Source organism: Pleurodeles waltl, chromosome 3_2 (genome assembly GCF_031143425.1).
Source record: "Pleurodeles waltl isolate 20211129_DDA chromosome 3_2, aPleWal1.hap1.20221129, whole genome shotgun sequence".
Lineage (NCBI taxonomy): Eukaryota > Metazoa > Chordata > Amphibia > Caudata > Salamandridae > Pleurodeles > Pleurodeles waltl.
Window position 1 is genome coordinate 213,994,380 of NC_090441.1, and position 14,818 is coordinate 214,009,197.

The following is a 14,818-nucleotide window of genomic DNA, read 5'->3' on the forward strand; positions in this document are numbered from 1 at the left end:
CATTGTGTCTGTTTGAGGGCTGCACATTGTGTCTGTGTGAGGGGCTGCACATTGTGTCTGTGTGAGGGCTGCACATTGTGTCTGTGTGAGGGGCTGCACACTGTCTGTGTGAGGGGCTGCACATTGTGTCTGTGTGAGGGGCTGCACATTGTGCCTGTGTGAGGGGCTGCACACTGTGTCTGTGTGAGGGGCTGCACACTGTGTCTGTGTTGGGGGCTGCACATTGTGTCCGTGTGAGGGTCTCCACATTGTGTCCGTGTGAGGGGCTGCACATTGTGTCTCTGTGTGTGAGGGGCTGCACATTGTGTCTGTGTGAGGGGCTGCACATTGTACCTGTGTGAGGGGCTGCGCATTGTGTGAGGGGCTGCACATTGTCTCTGTGTGAGGGGCTGCACATTGTGTCTGTGGGAGGGGCTGCACATTGTACCTGTGTGAGGGGCTGCACATCGTGTCTGTGTGAGGGGCTGCACATTGTGTCTGTGTGAGGGGCTGCACACTGTGAGGGGCTGCACATTGCGTCTGTGTGGGGGGCTGCACATTGTGCCTGTGTTGGGGGCTGCACATTGTGTCTGTGTGGGGGGCTGCACATTGTGTCTGTGTGAGGGGCTGCACATTGTGTCTGTGTTGGGGCTGCACATTGTGTCTGTGTTGGGAGGCTGCACATTGTGTCCGTGTGAGGGGCTGCACACTCTGTCTGTGTGAGGGTCTGCACATTGTGTGTGTGTGAGGGCTGCACATTGTGTGAGGGGGACTGCACACTGTGTCTGGGGTGCTCTGTGGGCTCACGACGCACAATGGGGATAACAAGAGGGAAGCACACATCAGCCACAGCGCCACGAGGCCTCCCAGTCCGGGTTCCACTGCGCCCAGCAGCCTTTTATTCGAAGGGCGGTGGAGGAAACACACTGACACTTTGGCGAATGACAAACCCCCTCTACCCCTCACTATAAGTTCCTGACGCGGGACCCCCGAGGTGTGGCTAGAACCCCAAAGCGCTGTACGGTACAAGCACATCTCAGGCGCCGCCACACACATGGTGAACTCACAAGAGACACGTCGCGCACTGCGCGCTCCTGGGATAAGAGGTTGATGGAGGGTCAGGTGCGCGGGACCTTCACCTGCCCGTGGTGAAGGAGCGCAGGTATGGATCGCTCATAGCGCCGTGTGTGCTGCAATCGCAAAAAATCAACCAGGAAGGCGGATGTGTGAGTTAAGAGGGACATCTAGATGGCGTCCCGCTGGCGACTGCGGGGATAGACCCCCCAAATATTGGTGAACCAGCGTTTCTGGACACCCTTGCACCTGCATCTTCGCACGGCCCTCAGTCTCTGGGTGTCTGGGGAGCTCGGAGGGCGCTGACGGCTGAGCTCTCCAGACTGGAGGCAGAGATGAGACCCCAGAATCAGAGACGGGGCGCCCACCTGCCTCTGCGCTGGGTGAGGGGGTACCGAGACGCCCACACATGGCTGGGGAGACACGACCACGGACGACGGGTACCACGGCACAGACTGATGGAGAGCAGTCAGGCAGGCCACTAGCACGACAGACAGGTAGTGAATACACAGCGGCCATAAACCCTGCTTTTAAAGATTACTTTCCATCATTATATAGCGCTATGACTGCCCCCAGTGCACTGCGTGCCTACTTCCATGGCCTGGCGCTAACCACGCCCTCGCCGACACACAGGGATGACCTACGGGCACCGATGCACTGAGCTGAAATAAAACTGGCCATACAAGAGATTGACATTACTAATACTCCAAGGACTGATGGACTCTCCAGTGAATATTACATCCAATACGCAGCCACGCTAGCGCCCAAATTATTGGAAGTATTTATTGAGACCCGGCAGACCGCTAAATTACCCCGAACATATAGGGAGGCATTGATAATGGTCAGATGTCCGATGCTATCGACCATGGTCCTTATTAAACCTGGACTGTAAAATTCTAAGGAAAATACTGGCCAACAGTGCACTTCCTGCCATCCATAGTGTGGTTCCCCGGATCAGTCAGGCTGGATCCCTGGCCATAACACCTCCATTAATATTCAACCATTGCTCCGTCTTATTGACGCAGCCCCAGGTCATGGCGGAGGGATGTGTATTACTTGGCACTGAAAAGGCCTTCGTTATCCTGGGATGGGGATCCCTCGCAGCCACACTCGTGCAGATGAGCGATGGCGCTGTTTTTTAACCTGCATCAGGACACTTTATGGGAGCCCGATGGGAGGGTGGACACAGGCATGACCATATAGGATGCCTTCGCTAGCCACAGAGGAGGCACCAGGCAGGGCTGTCTGCCGTCTACTTTATTAATTGCCCTAGCCGTGGAGCCCTTGGCATGTGAACTGCGACTCCAGGCGAGGCATGGGGGCATGCGATTTATGGGGAACATTATGTGATGTCCCTGTACGCGGATGATGCACTGGTGTTTCCACAAGATTCCCCTTCTACGCTTCCACACTTAATGGCCCTGATGGATGGTTTTGGGGAGATGTCTAGTTTGCGAGTCAACTGGGACAAATCATGTATATACCCTCTAGCACTGGTGCCAGGGCCAGAACGGGGCCTTCCCCCGGACTGCCGATTGAGATGGTGCCACAACACTTTTAAATATCTAGGGATACGGATCTCTCATAACCCAGATGACCGTAGGGACGGCAGCCTGAATAGAGCCTTAAGGTGGATCCACAGTTCTCTCCCTTTCTGGACTTCCCTCCCATTGCCACCTGTGGGATGAGTTGCGATAGCAAGGATGCTAGTGCTGCCTCGGCTATTAAATTAACTGTCCGGGACCTTTTTTAAAGAAGTACACAGCCTATTAGCAGAATTGATCTGGAGCGGAGGTAGAATGCGGGTGACTTTCAAGGTGCTAAAGAAGCCACAACTGGAGGGGGTCTGGGGCACCCAATAATGAAAGGTACTATGCGGCAGCCCAACTTCAGTGGCCAATGTGGTGGTTGGGGTCCGATGAGTGCCCCGAGACCACTCGGATCCAGAAAGCACTTAATGGAGTCCCGCTATGGACATGGTTAGCTTGTCTGAGATTCTGGCACAGCACAGAGTGTAGGCAGATGAGGGTACCCGCCTGTATTGGGCAAGATATGTGATGGGGCATGATAGTGAGCTGCCGCATTGCCCACTGGCTCCACTATGGCAGACACCGGGCTTGGCTACTATGACCAGTCGGGCTGTGGTGGCCTCCCGGCGCTGGGCGAGCTATACAGGGAAGGCGCTCTTATGTCATTCCTCATTTCCAGATACTAGCCATTGGGGGGTGGAGGGTCGGGAGCCTCCCTGCTGCAGGATATTAGGCATGTTGTTCACACACAGGGGCACCCGAGATGTCATCGCCAGCATGTGTCTGGTGCCGCAGCGCACAGCCAGGCACGGGCGAGGTGGGACACGGCGCTGTCTGCCCCATTCACTGACAGTTTGCACAAGCGTTGCGACAAATGAAAGAAGTGTGGTATTACTCAATTATGATATACACAGTTCAACTACCTACACCAGACATACCTGTCCCCACATAGCAGAGCTAGAATGTTCCCGGGGATGAACTCAGTGTGCGCTGTTGCGCGACTGCGGGGGCTGCCTTCCACCCCATGACACGGGACTGTCAACCACTGCAGCATCCTTGGGGCATGATCGTGGAAATTACCAGTGAGATTACCGAACACATCTTGCTACTCACCCGGGAATCCTGCATACTGGGAGTTTGGACACAAACTCCAGCAGACACACATACACAAATCCACTGACTTCGCTTTTGTTCTGTTTGAACGTCCAGTAGGATGCACTGGACAGCACTGACGGCAACCCACGCGAGGGACTGGCGAGAATACTTCTGACATGGGCACGAGCTGAAGCTGATTACTACTCGAGCATCAAACTGCAAGGGATGCCAGTCAAGAAGCGGGCAGTGCTGGATGCCAAGAGCGACCCTAGCCTTGCTCTCGGAGAGTCAGGTTTATGTTCCAGTGCCGGGCAGATGTGCACAGCTGTCTTCGGAAATGCCTTGGGCACATCACATCCATAAGGGGCTGGGGGAGCTCAATGAACCATACTCAAGGACATACTCTCACAGTTCTCTCCCTGTTAGGCTAACAAACGTGCCACCGACGACTATATTCAATGTTCTCAGTAATTACTGTATAACGCAGGTTATGTCACATTCAGGAGGACTTTTTTTATTTCATTTATTTTTCCCTTCTCTTTGCTACTTTTCCCTTCTCTGTGTTATGTGTGCCTCACTCGCCGTTGGGTCTCGCATCCTAGGTATATATGAGTAAAGAATGCTCTTTCCGTGTGTTACCTGAATGCCACTAAGCTGTTGTTATGACTAATGACATGTTAAGTTTCATATGAAAACTCAATACTCACGCAGTTATCAAGGCTGGCACATTCACGCTCAGGCACTCCTTTACTCAAACATACACACAGTCTCACATTCCCTTGCTTTCTTCACACTTCACTCCTCTCCCACACTTTCTGTCACAAATCACTCCCTCTCGCTCCTGAGCTCTCCTCCCAATGCTCTTGCAAACTTTCAGATATCACCATCTTGCGTTACGCCCCTTGCACACCTCCACAGTCCCTCTTATAATGGCTGTCACTCAGATGTTGTCTCTCAGATGCTGTCTCTCAGATGCTGTCACTCAGATACCGTCACTGAGATGCTGTCTCTCAGATGCCGTCATTCAGATGCTGTCTCTCAGATGCTGTCACTGATACTGTCACTCAGATGCTGTCACTGAGATGCTATCTCTCAGATGCTGTCTCTCAGATGCCGTCATTCAGATGCTGTCTCTCAGATGCTGTCACTGAGCTACTGTCACTCAGCTACTGCATCGATGCTCTTTCATGACCCTGCCTCACTTGCCCCCCCAGTGTCACCCTCACACCCTCAAGGGCTCTTACAAGGAGTCACAGGCCCTTCTCCATAAGCTTTTGCACTGCAGTCCAGCAGAGTGTTTCTAACAGGGCTCTCACAGTTTTTCACAGGCACCTTTACCCCCTCTCAGGTGACCTTCCTAGTGCCTCAAAGACCGCTCCTCATGGGCTTCTTGAAGCACTTTAGCACATTTTTTTTCATAGACGCCAGTTGCTGTCATAAGAGGTGTGTGAAAGCCTCTTTCACAAAGTCACCCTCACCACCTCTTTTTTCTCATGGCTATCTCTTACATACTCTTTTCTTGCGACCCCACACTCTCATAGAGGTCTTTTTATACAAAGCTGTCTCATACACTGTCTTTCACAGACCTTCACATAAACCGCGTCACAGGTGCTCTCATGTAGGCAATCACACACTGACTCTAGCGCAGTCGCTCTCACAACTGGTGACCTCTCACATCCTCAAGGCACATTCTGTCCTGACTCTGCTGTCTCACCTGCACTCTCTTCCTCTCTTTTCCTCTCTCTCTCTCCACAGTCTGATAGTAAGTAAGAAGGAGAGGAAGCTGGTGAAGGGGTCTGGATTCCACTTGGACCTTCTCCTCATCGGCACACTGGGGGGCATCTGTGCCCTCTTTGGGCTCCCTTGGCTCACAGCTGCCACTGTCCGTTCTGTCACTCACGTGAATGCTTTAACGTTGATGAGCAAAGCCATTGCTCCGGGTGAGAAGCCGAAGATAGAGGAAGTGAAGGAGCAACGACTCACCGGAGTACTGATCGCACTTCTCGTAGGTGAGAACTCCCTCAGCCCTGGTCTGCACCTCCCTCATCATTCATGTTCCATATGTTAGAATTCTTCCATTTTCTATGGTGCATAATTCAGAGTTCCTGCTTTCGTCATAGTCCGTAGGTAATAATGCCTCTGTTATTCATGATTGACAAGGGAGAGCTCTTATCAGCCATGGTAAACAAGTGAGACCTTCTCCAGCACTAATACTTCTTAGGTGAGTCTTTCGCCTTCATTTGTTGTACATTGTGGCCCTCCCCCTTCATTCGTGGATCATACTAGAAACCACCCAAGCTTCCATGGTAAAGAATTAAGACATCTCTTATTATTTGAGCTCTGAAGGTGAATCTTCCACTTTTGCCTATGGCATATTTTGCACCCCTTCATGGTTCATAGATCATGTCCATAGACGAGATCAAGTAGTCACGGTCTAGAAGAAAGCTTTCTTCCATTATTCATGGTCCAGAGTCCGGAAGGAAGCCTCCTCCATTATGCAATGGTCCAGAAGGAAGCCTTTCTCCATTATTCATGGTCCGAGTGGAAGCCTTCCTCCATTATTCATGGTCTAGAAGGAAGTATTCTCCATTATTTATGGTCCGGAAGGAAACCTTCCTCCATTATTTATGATCCAGGTGGAAGCCTTCCTGTATTATTCCTGGTCCAGAAAGAAGCCTCCTCCATTATTCATGGCCCAGAAGGAAGCCTCCTCCATTACTCATGGCCCAGAAGGAAGCCTCCTCCATTATTCATGGTCAAGAAAGAAGCCTTCCTCCATTAGTTATGGTCCAGGGAAGCCTTCCTCCATTATTTATGGTCCAGAAGGAAGCCTTCATCCATCATTTATGGTCCAGAAGGAAGCCTTCCTCCATTATTCATGGTCCAGAAGGTAGCGTTGCTCCATTAATCATGGTCCAGGTGGAAGCCTTCCTGTATTATTCATGGTCCAGAAGGAGGCCATCCTCCATTATTCATGGTCCAGAGTCCAGAAGGAAGTCTCCCCCATTATTCATGGTCCAGAAGGAAGCCTTCCTCCTTTATTCATGGTTCAGAATTTAGACTTCCTCCATTATTCATGGCCCAGGTGGAAGCCTTCCTCCATTTTTCATGGTCCAGGTGGAAGGCTTCCTCCATTATTCATGGTCCAGAAGGAAGCCTTCTCCATTATTCATGATCTAGGTGGAAGCCTTCCTCCATTATTCGTGGTTCAGAAGAAAGCCTTCTCCATTATTCATTGTCCAGAAGGAAGCCTTCTTCCATTATTCATGGTCCAGGAGGATGCCTTCCTCCATTATTCATGGTCCATGAGGAAGCCTTCCTCCTTTATTCACGGTCCAGAAGGTGGCCTTCCTCCATTATTCAAGATGGAAGCCTTCCTGTATTATTCATGGTCCAGAAGGAAGCTTCCATGGTAAAGAATTAAGACATCTCTCATTATTTGAGCTCTGAAGGTGTATCTTCCACTTTTGCCCATGGCATATTTTACACCCCTCCATGGTTCATAGATCATGTCCATAGGCGAGATCAAGTATTCACGGTCTAGAAGAAAGCTTTCTTCCATTATTCATGGTCCAGAGTCCAGAAGGAAGCCTCATCCATTATGCAATGGTCCAGAAGGAAGCCTTTCTCCATTATTCATGGTCCGGGTGGAAGCCTTCCTCCATTATTCATGGTCTAGAAGGAAGTATTCTCCATTATTTATGGTCCAAAGGAAGCCTTCCTCCATTATTCATGGTTCAGAAGGAAGACGTCTTCCATTATTCATGGTCCAGAAGGAAACCTTCCTCCATTATTCATGATCCAGGTGGAAGCCTTCCTCCATTATTTATGGTCCAGAAGGAAGGCTCCTCCATTACTCATGGCCCAGAAGGAAGCCTCCTCCATTATTCATGATCAAGAAGGAAGCCTTCCTCCATTATTTATGGTCCAGGGAAGCCTTCCTCCATTATTTATGGTCCAGAAGGAAGCCTTCCTCCATTATTCATGGTCCAGAAAGTAGCGTTCCTCCATTTATCATGGTCCAGGTGGAAGCCTTTGTGTATTATTCATGGTCCAGAAGGAGGCCTTCCTCCATTATTCATGGTCCAGAAGGAAGCCTTCCTCCATTATTTATGGTCCAGAAGGAAGCCTTCATCCATCATTTATGGTCCAGAAGGAAGCCTTCCTCCATTATTCATGGTCTAGAAGGTAGCGTTCCTCCATTAATAATGGTCCAGGTGGAAGCCTTCCTGTATTTTTCATGGTCCAGAAGGTGGCCATCCTCCATTATTCATGGTCCAGAGTCCAGAAGGAAGTCTCCCCCATTATTCATGGCTCAGAAGGAAGCCTTCCTCCATTATTCATGGTTCAGAATTTAGACTTCCTCCATTATTCATGGTCCAGGTGGATGCCTTCCTCCATTTTTCATGGTCCAGGTGGAAGTCTTCCTCCATTATACATGGTCCAGAAGGAAGCCTTCTCAATTATTCATGATCCAGGTGGAAGCCTTTCTCCATTATTCATGGTTCAGAAGAAAGCCTTCTCCATTATTCATTGTCCATAAGGAAGCCTTCTTCCATTATTCATGGTCCAGGAGGATGCCTTCCTCCATTATTCATGGTCCATGAGGAAGCCTTCCTCCATTATTCATGGTCCAGAAGGAAGCCTTCCTCCATTATTGATGGTCCAGAAGGAAGCCTCCTCCATTATTCATGGTCCTTAAGGAAGCCTTCCTCCATTATTCATGGCCAGGTGGAAGGCTTCCTTTATTATTCATGGTCCAGAATGTAGCCTTCCTTCATGATTCATGGTCCAGAAGGAAGCCTCCCTCCTTTATTCATGGTCCAGAAGGTGGCCTTCCTCCATTATTCATGTTCCAGGTGGAAGCCTTCCTGTATTATTCATGGTCCAGAAGGAAGCCTTCCTCGATTATTCATGGTCCAGAAGGAAGCCTCCTCTATTATTCATGGTCCAGGTGAAAGTCTTCCCACATTAGTCATGGTCTGGATGGAAGCCTTTCTCCATTATTCATGGTCCAGAGTCCAGAAGGAAGTCTTCTTCCGTTATTCATGACTCAGACAATAGCCTTGCTGGATTATTCATGGTCCAGGTGAAAGCCTTCCTTTATTATTCATGGTCCAGAATGTAGCCTTCCTTAATTATTCCTGGTCTGGAAGGAAGCTTCCTCCATTATTCATGGCCCAGAGGAAGCCTTCCTCCATTATTCATGGCACAGAAAAAGCCTCCCTCTATTATTCATGGTACAGAGAAAGCCTTCCTCCATTATTCATGGTCCAATTGGAAGCCTTCCTCCATTATTCATGGTCCAATTAGAAGCCTTCCTTCATTATTCATGGTCCAGGTGCAAGCCTTCCTCCATCCTCCATTATTCATGGTCCAGGTGGAAGCCTTCCTCCATTATTCATGGTCCAGGTTCCTCCATTTTTCATGGTCCAGAATGTAGCCTTCCTCCATTATTCATGGTCCAGAAGGAAGCCTTCCTCTCCTCTATTATTCATGGTCCAGGAGGAAGCCTTCCTCTCCTCTATTATTCATGGTCCAGGAGGAAGCCTTCCTCTCCTCCATTAATCTTGGCCCAGGAGGAAGCCTTCCTCTCCTCCATTATTCATGGCATGGTCCAGGAGGAAGCCTTCCTCTTCTCTATTATTCATCGTCCAGAGGGAAGCCTTCCTCCATTATTCATGGTCCAGGTGGAAGCCTTCCTCCATTATTCATTGTCCAGGGTCCTCCATTATTCATGGTCCAGATGGAAGCCTTCCTCCATGGTCCAGGTGGAAGCCTTCCTCCATTATTCATGGTCCAGGTTCCTCCGTTATTCATGGTCCCGGTGGAAGCCTTCCTCCAATATTCATAGTCCAGAAGGAAGCCTTCCTCTCCTCCATTATTCATGGTCCATGAGAAAGCCTTCCTCTCCTCCATTATTCATGGTCCAGAAGGAAGCCTTCCCCTCCTCTATTATTCATGGTCCAGAAGGAAGCCTTCCTCATCTCCATTATTCATGGTCCAGAAGGAAGCCTTCCTCTATTGTTCATGGTCCAGAAGGAAGGCTTTCTTGCTTATTCATGGTCCAGAAGTGAGACTGTCCTTCCCTCAGGTTTCAAGGTAAACAGGTGAGACCTCCCTCAGCACTTGTGATCAATAGGTGTGTCTTTCCCCTTCATTTGGGGTACAGTTTGGCCCTCTCTGGTCAAGTTCAGTAGATGAGAGTTGCTCTCTTTCATGATGCATACGTTAGACCATTCCACTCAAGTCCACAAATGAGAACTACTCCTTCCTGGTTTAGTCTACAGTAGGGTTGAGTGTAGGGTTAAAGCTGAACAGATGTAAGTTTTAAACTTCATCAGCTGCCTGCAGCCCGGAGTGAGAGTGGGGAAAACAATTCCCTACAACACAAACTTTCATCCGTCTTGGTCGGGACATCTTGTTGCGAGGCATAAGATCAGGAGACGCTAAAGTAGTCTCCTTGAATGTTCTCTGGCATTCAGTGCACTGGTACCCAAAAGTATTGGGTGTGCAAAATTTTTAATTTGGTTTCATGTAACTACAAACATTTTCTGCAAAAGTAAGCGTAATTAAATGAAATCCAAATCTGTCATTTAAACCTATACTTTAGAAAGAAATGCGTCTCTACTTTAATTTTGGACACAAGGAGGCATTTCTCACTAAAACAAAGTGTGAGAAACATAAGTGCCATGAATAAACACTGTTGGCGTTTTAGGTGTTCACAATATTCCTGCACTATAATCTCGCCGCTGTCTGAGGTGCAATTACGTGACATGGTGTGATGATGTAATTTCGGGGTCGCATAACAGGCGTAACATGAAATTCCAAAAATGATGTGAACTACACCGGCATAATTTAAAATTCGCCTGTGTCTTCTTAGATCATAGCCAAACGGTGCTGCAAGACTAATGTGTGAACTTTCCTTTGGTGCTTTGATAATCTTTATGAATTTTGATGCCACCCCTGTTCCAGTTCCGTGATTGATTTAGTGCTATTTACATGTTTTGTTGGAAAATAGTCCACATAGGCCAAAGAATGGATTTATTTTCCATGACTGACTTACATTGAACTATTTAAGAATCTTATTTCTTGCTCCTACGTCACCAAATGGGGATTTATAGTCCACCTGGGCAACATTTTCACCTTGTTACACATCTCAGTAAAACAATCAACTGGCAAATAGTGTCCAATTATCTTTTGTAAAGGGTAGCACATTCATTTTAACCCCACCATTTTCTTAGCTCTTATCTGTTTCAACTCAGTGTTTTATTTTAAAATCTGCAAATCAAATTGTGCAGCAGATGGTTACTTTTTCTTTTTCTAGGATAACATCTGTCACCTACTGTGTGCATGCAATAAAAGTTTGTAGAGTTGTATCTCAGTGTTAAATGGGCCTAGCACCTCCTATTTCTATTTTTACCCTTCTTCTAGCTGCTCGATCTAGTTACCAAGATCCTTTCTTCACAGATATATTATAATATTCAGATATTGAGGGTTATTTACTGTTGCATGCTGTGTCTGAATTCCTAATCCCTACAAGCTCCTAGAGTAACAAATAGTGATTGTTTGTACTATCCCTGAGAGTCGGGTGACCAAATGGAGCAACATAGCTATCCACTGGGAGTGCACAAGTTTTGTGACCATGGGATACCAGTTGTAAACAACAGTTCTCACCACAAACACTACCCATTAACCACTGACTGCCCCTAAAATACAGATCTCACACACTCCTTTTTCATTTTCTGTAATCTCTCACCTGCCTCTTTGCATGCACTCTGTGTGTCCAACTGTGTGCTAATCTATGGTTCAGATAACGGGCCTGATTCACAAGTGTAAAGGTTTGACCAAAAGTCTAAGATTCCGCCCGAGTGTGGATGTAAATATACTACTCGTAACTTAACTTTGTGAATATCGAAAGTAGTAAACTTGGACTTTTGGTCTAAGTTTACCTTTGTGAATCAGGCCCTCTCTCTTTGTGGTATAAATGCTCTCTTTTGACCGTCCCATGAGTGTCCTTTCATTCTTCAGCTTCCACCCTCCTATGTCTGCCACACTGATTCAGCCCCTACGCATCCTTGTATGTACTGATTGTGTTGTCACAGACTGGGCGTGGCTGGGCTCTTCTCTTGGAAAGATCAGACATGGATAACCCCTTTCCCCGTTGCCCCTCAGGTATGTCCATCGTGATGCGGAACGTGCTCCGCCAGATCCCTCTTGCTGTTCTCTTTGGAATTTTCCTCTACATGGGCGTTACTTCTCTGACTGGAATCCAGCTGTACGAACGGATCCTCCTGGTGCTGATGCCTTCGAAACACCACCCGGACCACACCTACGTGGTGAAGGTAAACCAAGGACCTGCCTTATCTCACAAAGGAGAGATGTGTACAGCACTTTGCGATAGTTTGTTTTGCTGGAATTTCTAAGGCAAGATTGATAGTGGTAAAAGTGATACTACAAGTCCCAAAATGCTAAGTGCTCTTGGCTTAGATGTAAGGTTCTTGGTTTTAGTTCATTTATCTTTTTAACATTTCAGGCAGTATATATGTACATTTGATCTTTTTTCATTTTATCAGTGTTTATCTATATAACTGTATTCAGAATATTGCAGTCATACTTGTATTTTCATTTCATTGCAATGATACTTGCGGACCGTGACCTTGGGCAGTGTTCCCATGTTTGAATTGCAAATGATTAGATTACGTGATGATTCTTGATGACTGAAGGTAAACCTCACCTCTTGTCCACTTAGGTGAAGACCTGGAAGATGAACCTCTTCACCGGGATCCAGCTCGCCTGTATTGTGGTCTTGTGGGTGGTTAAATCCACAGTTGCTTCACTGGCTTTTCCGTTCGTCCTGATCCTGACTGTCCCTCTACGCCGCTTCCTGCTTCCACGCATCTTCCAAGAGAAGGAGCTCAAAGCTGTAAGATTGTTTTTCAAATTCTCAACTGTTCTATTATTATAATCAAACATGGCACCCCTGGTCCACAATACAAAGGTCATTGCTTAAGACTGAACTCTGACTATGTGGCTGGAGAAGTATATTAGGATGAGAACCTGCATAGTGAACTGAGAATCCTTGATGTAGGGTAATTAAAGTTAGGACTGCATCACCATACAAAATGGAGTTTTTTATATTTTTGGTTTACTGCTGTCATGTTAGATGAATCTTCACAAAACACTCCAAAAAAGTTTCATCCAACTCAGTTCCTTCCTGGAAAGTTTTGGAGTGATCTGTTAAGTGGGAGCTGAGAAGAATGGGGTCCCACATTTCCCCCATGCATTTAACAGCACTAAAGGAAAAACAGCTGAATGGAATTGCACCAAATTTGGCAGAAAGGAAGATGTCGGTCCAGAAAGCCTCCTTTGTGGCATTTAGTTTAAATCTAGTGTTAGAAATGGGGTTTCTAGTTGGCTAGGGCATACACCTCAGCCAGGCAAACTCCACCACTCTAGACAGTGTAAGTCAGATACATACCCTAAATCAACCTGTGCTCACCCTCTGGTAACTTGGTGCAGAGCAGTCAGACTTAACTTAAGAGGCATGTGGTAAAGTATTTGTGCAACACACATACACATCCAGTGAAAAACTCCAAAAAGACTCCACACTGGTTTTAGAGAAAATTGTCAATGTTTATCTATTTAAATCAAGATCAAAACACTAAAAAGATCTTATTAATACATTTTGGAGGAGTTATTACTATCACTAATTAGAGTTATTACTATCACTAATTCTAAAAGTGTAATCAAAGCAGTGTTTTAGTAAGCTGTGCATTCCCCAATAGTTCAGTATTGTTGAGAAGTGAAAATGCTGGAGAGGCCTGTGGTAACATTCCTTGTGGACCTCGCTGTCCTGGTGGAGCGAGGTTTATGAAAGAAAAGGGAACTGATGAGACGCAGACCCTTGGGTGTCTCTCTTAGGATGAATATGGTACCACAATGTTAGCAAGGGAAGTACGCTGCACTTCTGGCAGCAAGGTTACACTGCGGTCGCAGAACGTCTCCTTGTCCTAGCCTGCGTTGATGCTGAGTGCACCTCTCCTCGGGTATGTATGGCCTTGGCCGCAATGGTGGAAGTTCCTGGTTGTAGAGTTGGTTGGGTGGCTGCCGGAACCTAAGGCACTATCCAGCCCTCCGGAGTTGTGATGCAGCCGCCAGCCTGGTGTTTAGCATGTGAGTGGCGTGGCCGTGCACAGTAGCTTGTGGGAGGGATCGCAACCTGCATAAGGGGAGGCACGACGTGAGCCAGGCGTGGTGGCACTTCTTTGGCGCATGAACCTAGCCCTGCCGGGAGAGCAGTATTAAGCAGAGGTTGCGGTCATAAGCACATGTTTGCTCTCAAGAGCTCTGGCACAGTCAGGCAAAGCAAGGGAGCAATCCTTCTGGCACAGCAGCCGTTACTCCAGCAGAGTTTCTTCTTGATCCAGGAGTGAACTACTGAGTAGGTCAAGAGACACAGTACTTATACCAGAATGTGCCTTTGATGTGGGGGATGACTACAAAAGAATTCTTGTGAAATTCACAGTGTAGGAAAGTAGCATCTTTCTGACATAGTTACCCTCACTTTTTGCCTGGTGTCAGTGTGTTCAGACTGTTGAGCACTGGAATCTTGCTAATCAGGAGCCCAGTGTCTCTCCTCTAAATTTGGTTTCTGGTAAACGTTTACATCCCACAATTGACATCCTGGTGCACCCATGTAAGTCTCTAGTATATTGTTCCTAGGTATCCAGGACATTGGTACACCAGGGGATCCTCGTGGGCTGCAGCATATATTGTGGCACCCATGGGAGTCGATGCAAAATGTCTGCAGGCCAGCTATTGCTGCCTGCGTGAAATGGTGCATGCACTACTCACCTCCGATATAGGGCTTGCCTTATATCATGGTCACTGAACTTAGACACTGTAAGGCATCCTTCTGGTAGGCTCTTCAGCTCAGGGCAGGATGCATGTCCCTAAGTGTGAGGCTACCCCTGCATGAGAAGGGTACAGCTCCAATCCCCAGACTCCATTCCATGGGCTTTGTAAGTGCGGGAAAGACATCTTAACTACATAATGGGTTCTCCGAACCTAGGCATGTTTGGTATCAAACATGTTGGAATCATGCAACTACACCAATTCTAGTGATAGTTGCATGATCC

At 47.6% G+C, this 14,818-nt stretch overlaps 1 protein-coding gene across 1 annotated transcript in view; it reads left to right on the forward strand.

Moving 5' to 3' along the window:
* SLC4A3 (solute carrier family 4 member 3) overlaps nucleotides 1-14,818 on the forward strand; it is a 706,827-nt gene that overhangs the window by 666,771 nt on the left and 25,238 nt on the right. The window contains exons 20-22 of the mRNA XM_069227213.1: nucleotides 5,433-5,686; nucleotides 11,853-12,022; nucleotides 12,430-12,603. Of these exons, the coding sequence (XP_069083314.1) occupies nucleotides 5,433-5,686; nucleotides 11,853-12,022; nucleotides 12,430-12,603 (598 nt within the window). The remainder of the gene's footprint in view (nucleotides 1-5,432; nucleotides 5,687-11,852; nucleotides 12,023-12,429; nucleotides 12,604-14,818) is intronic.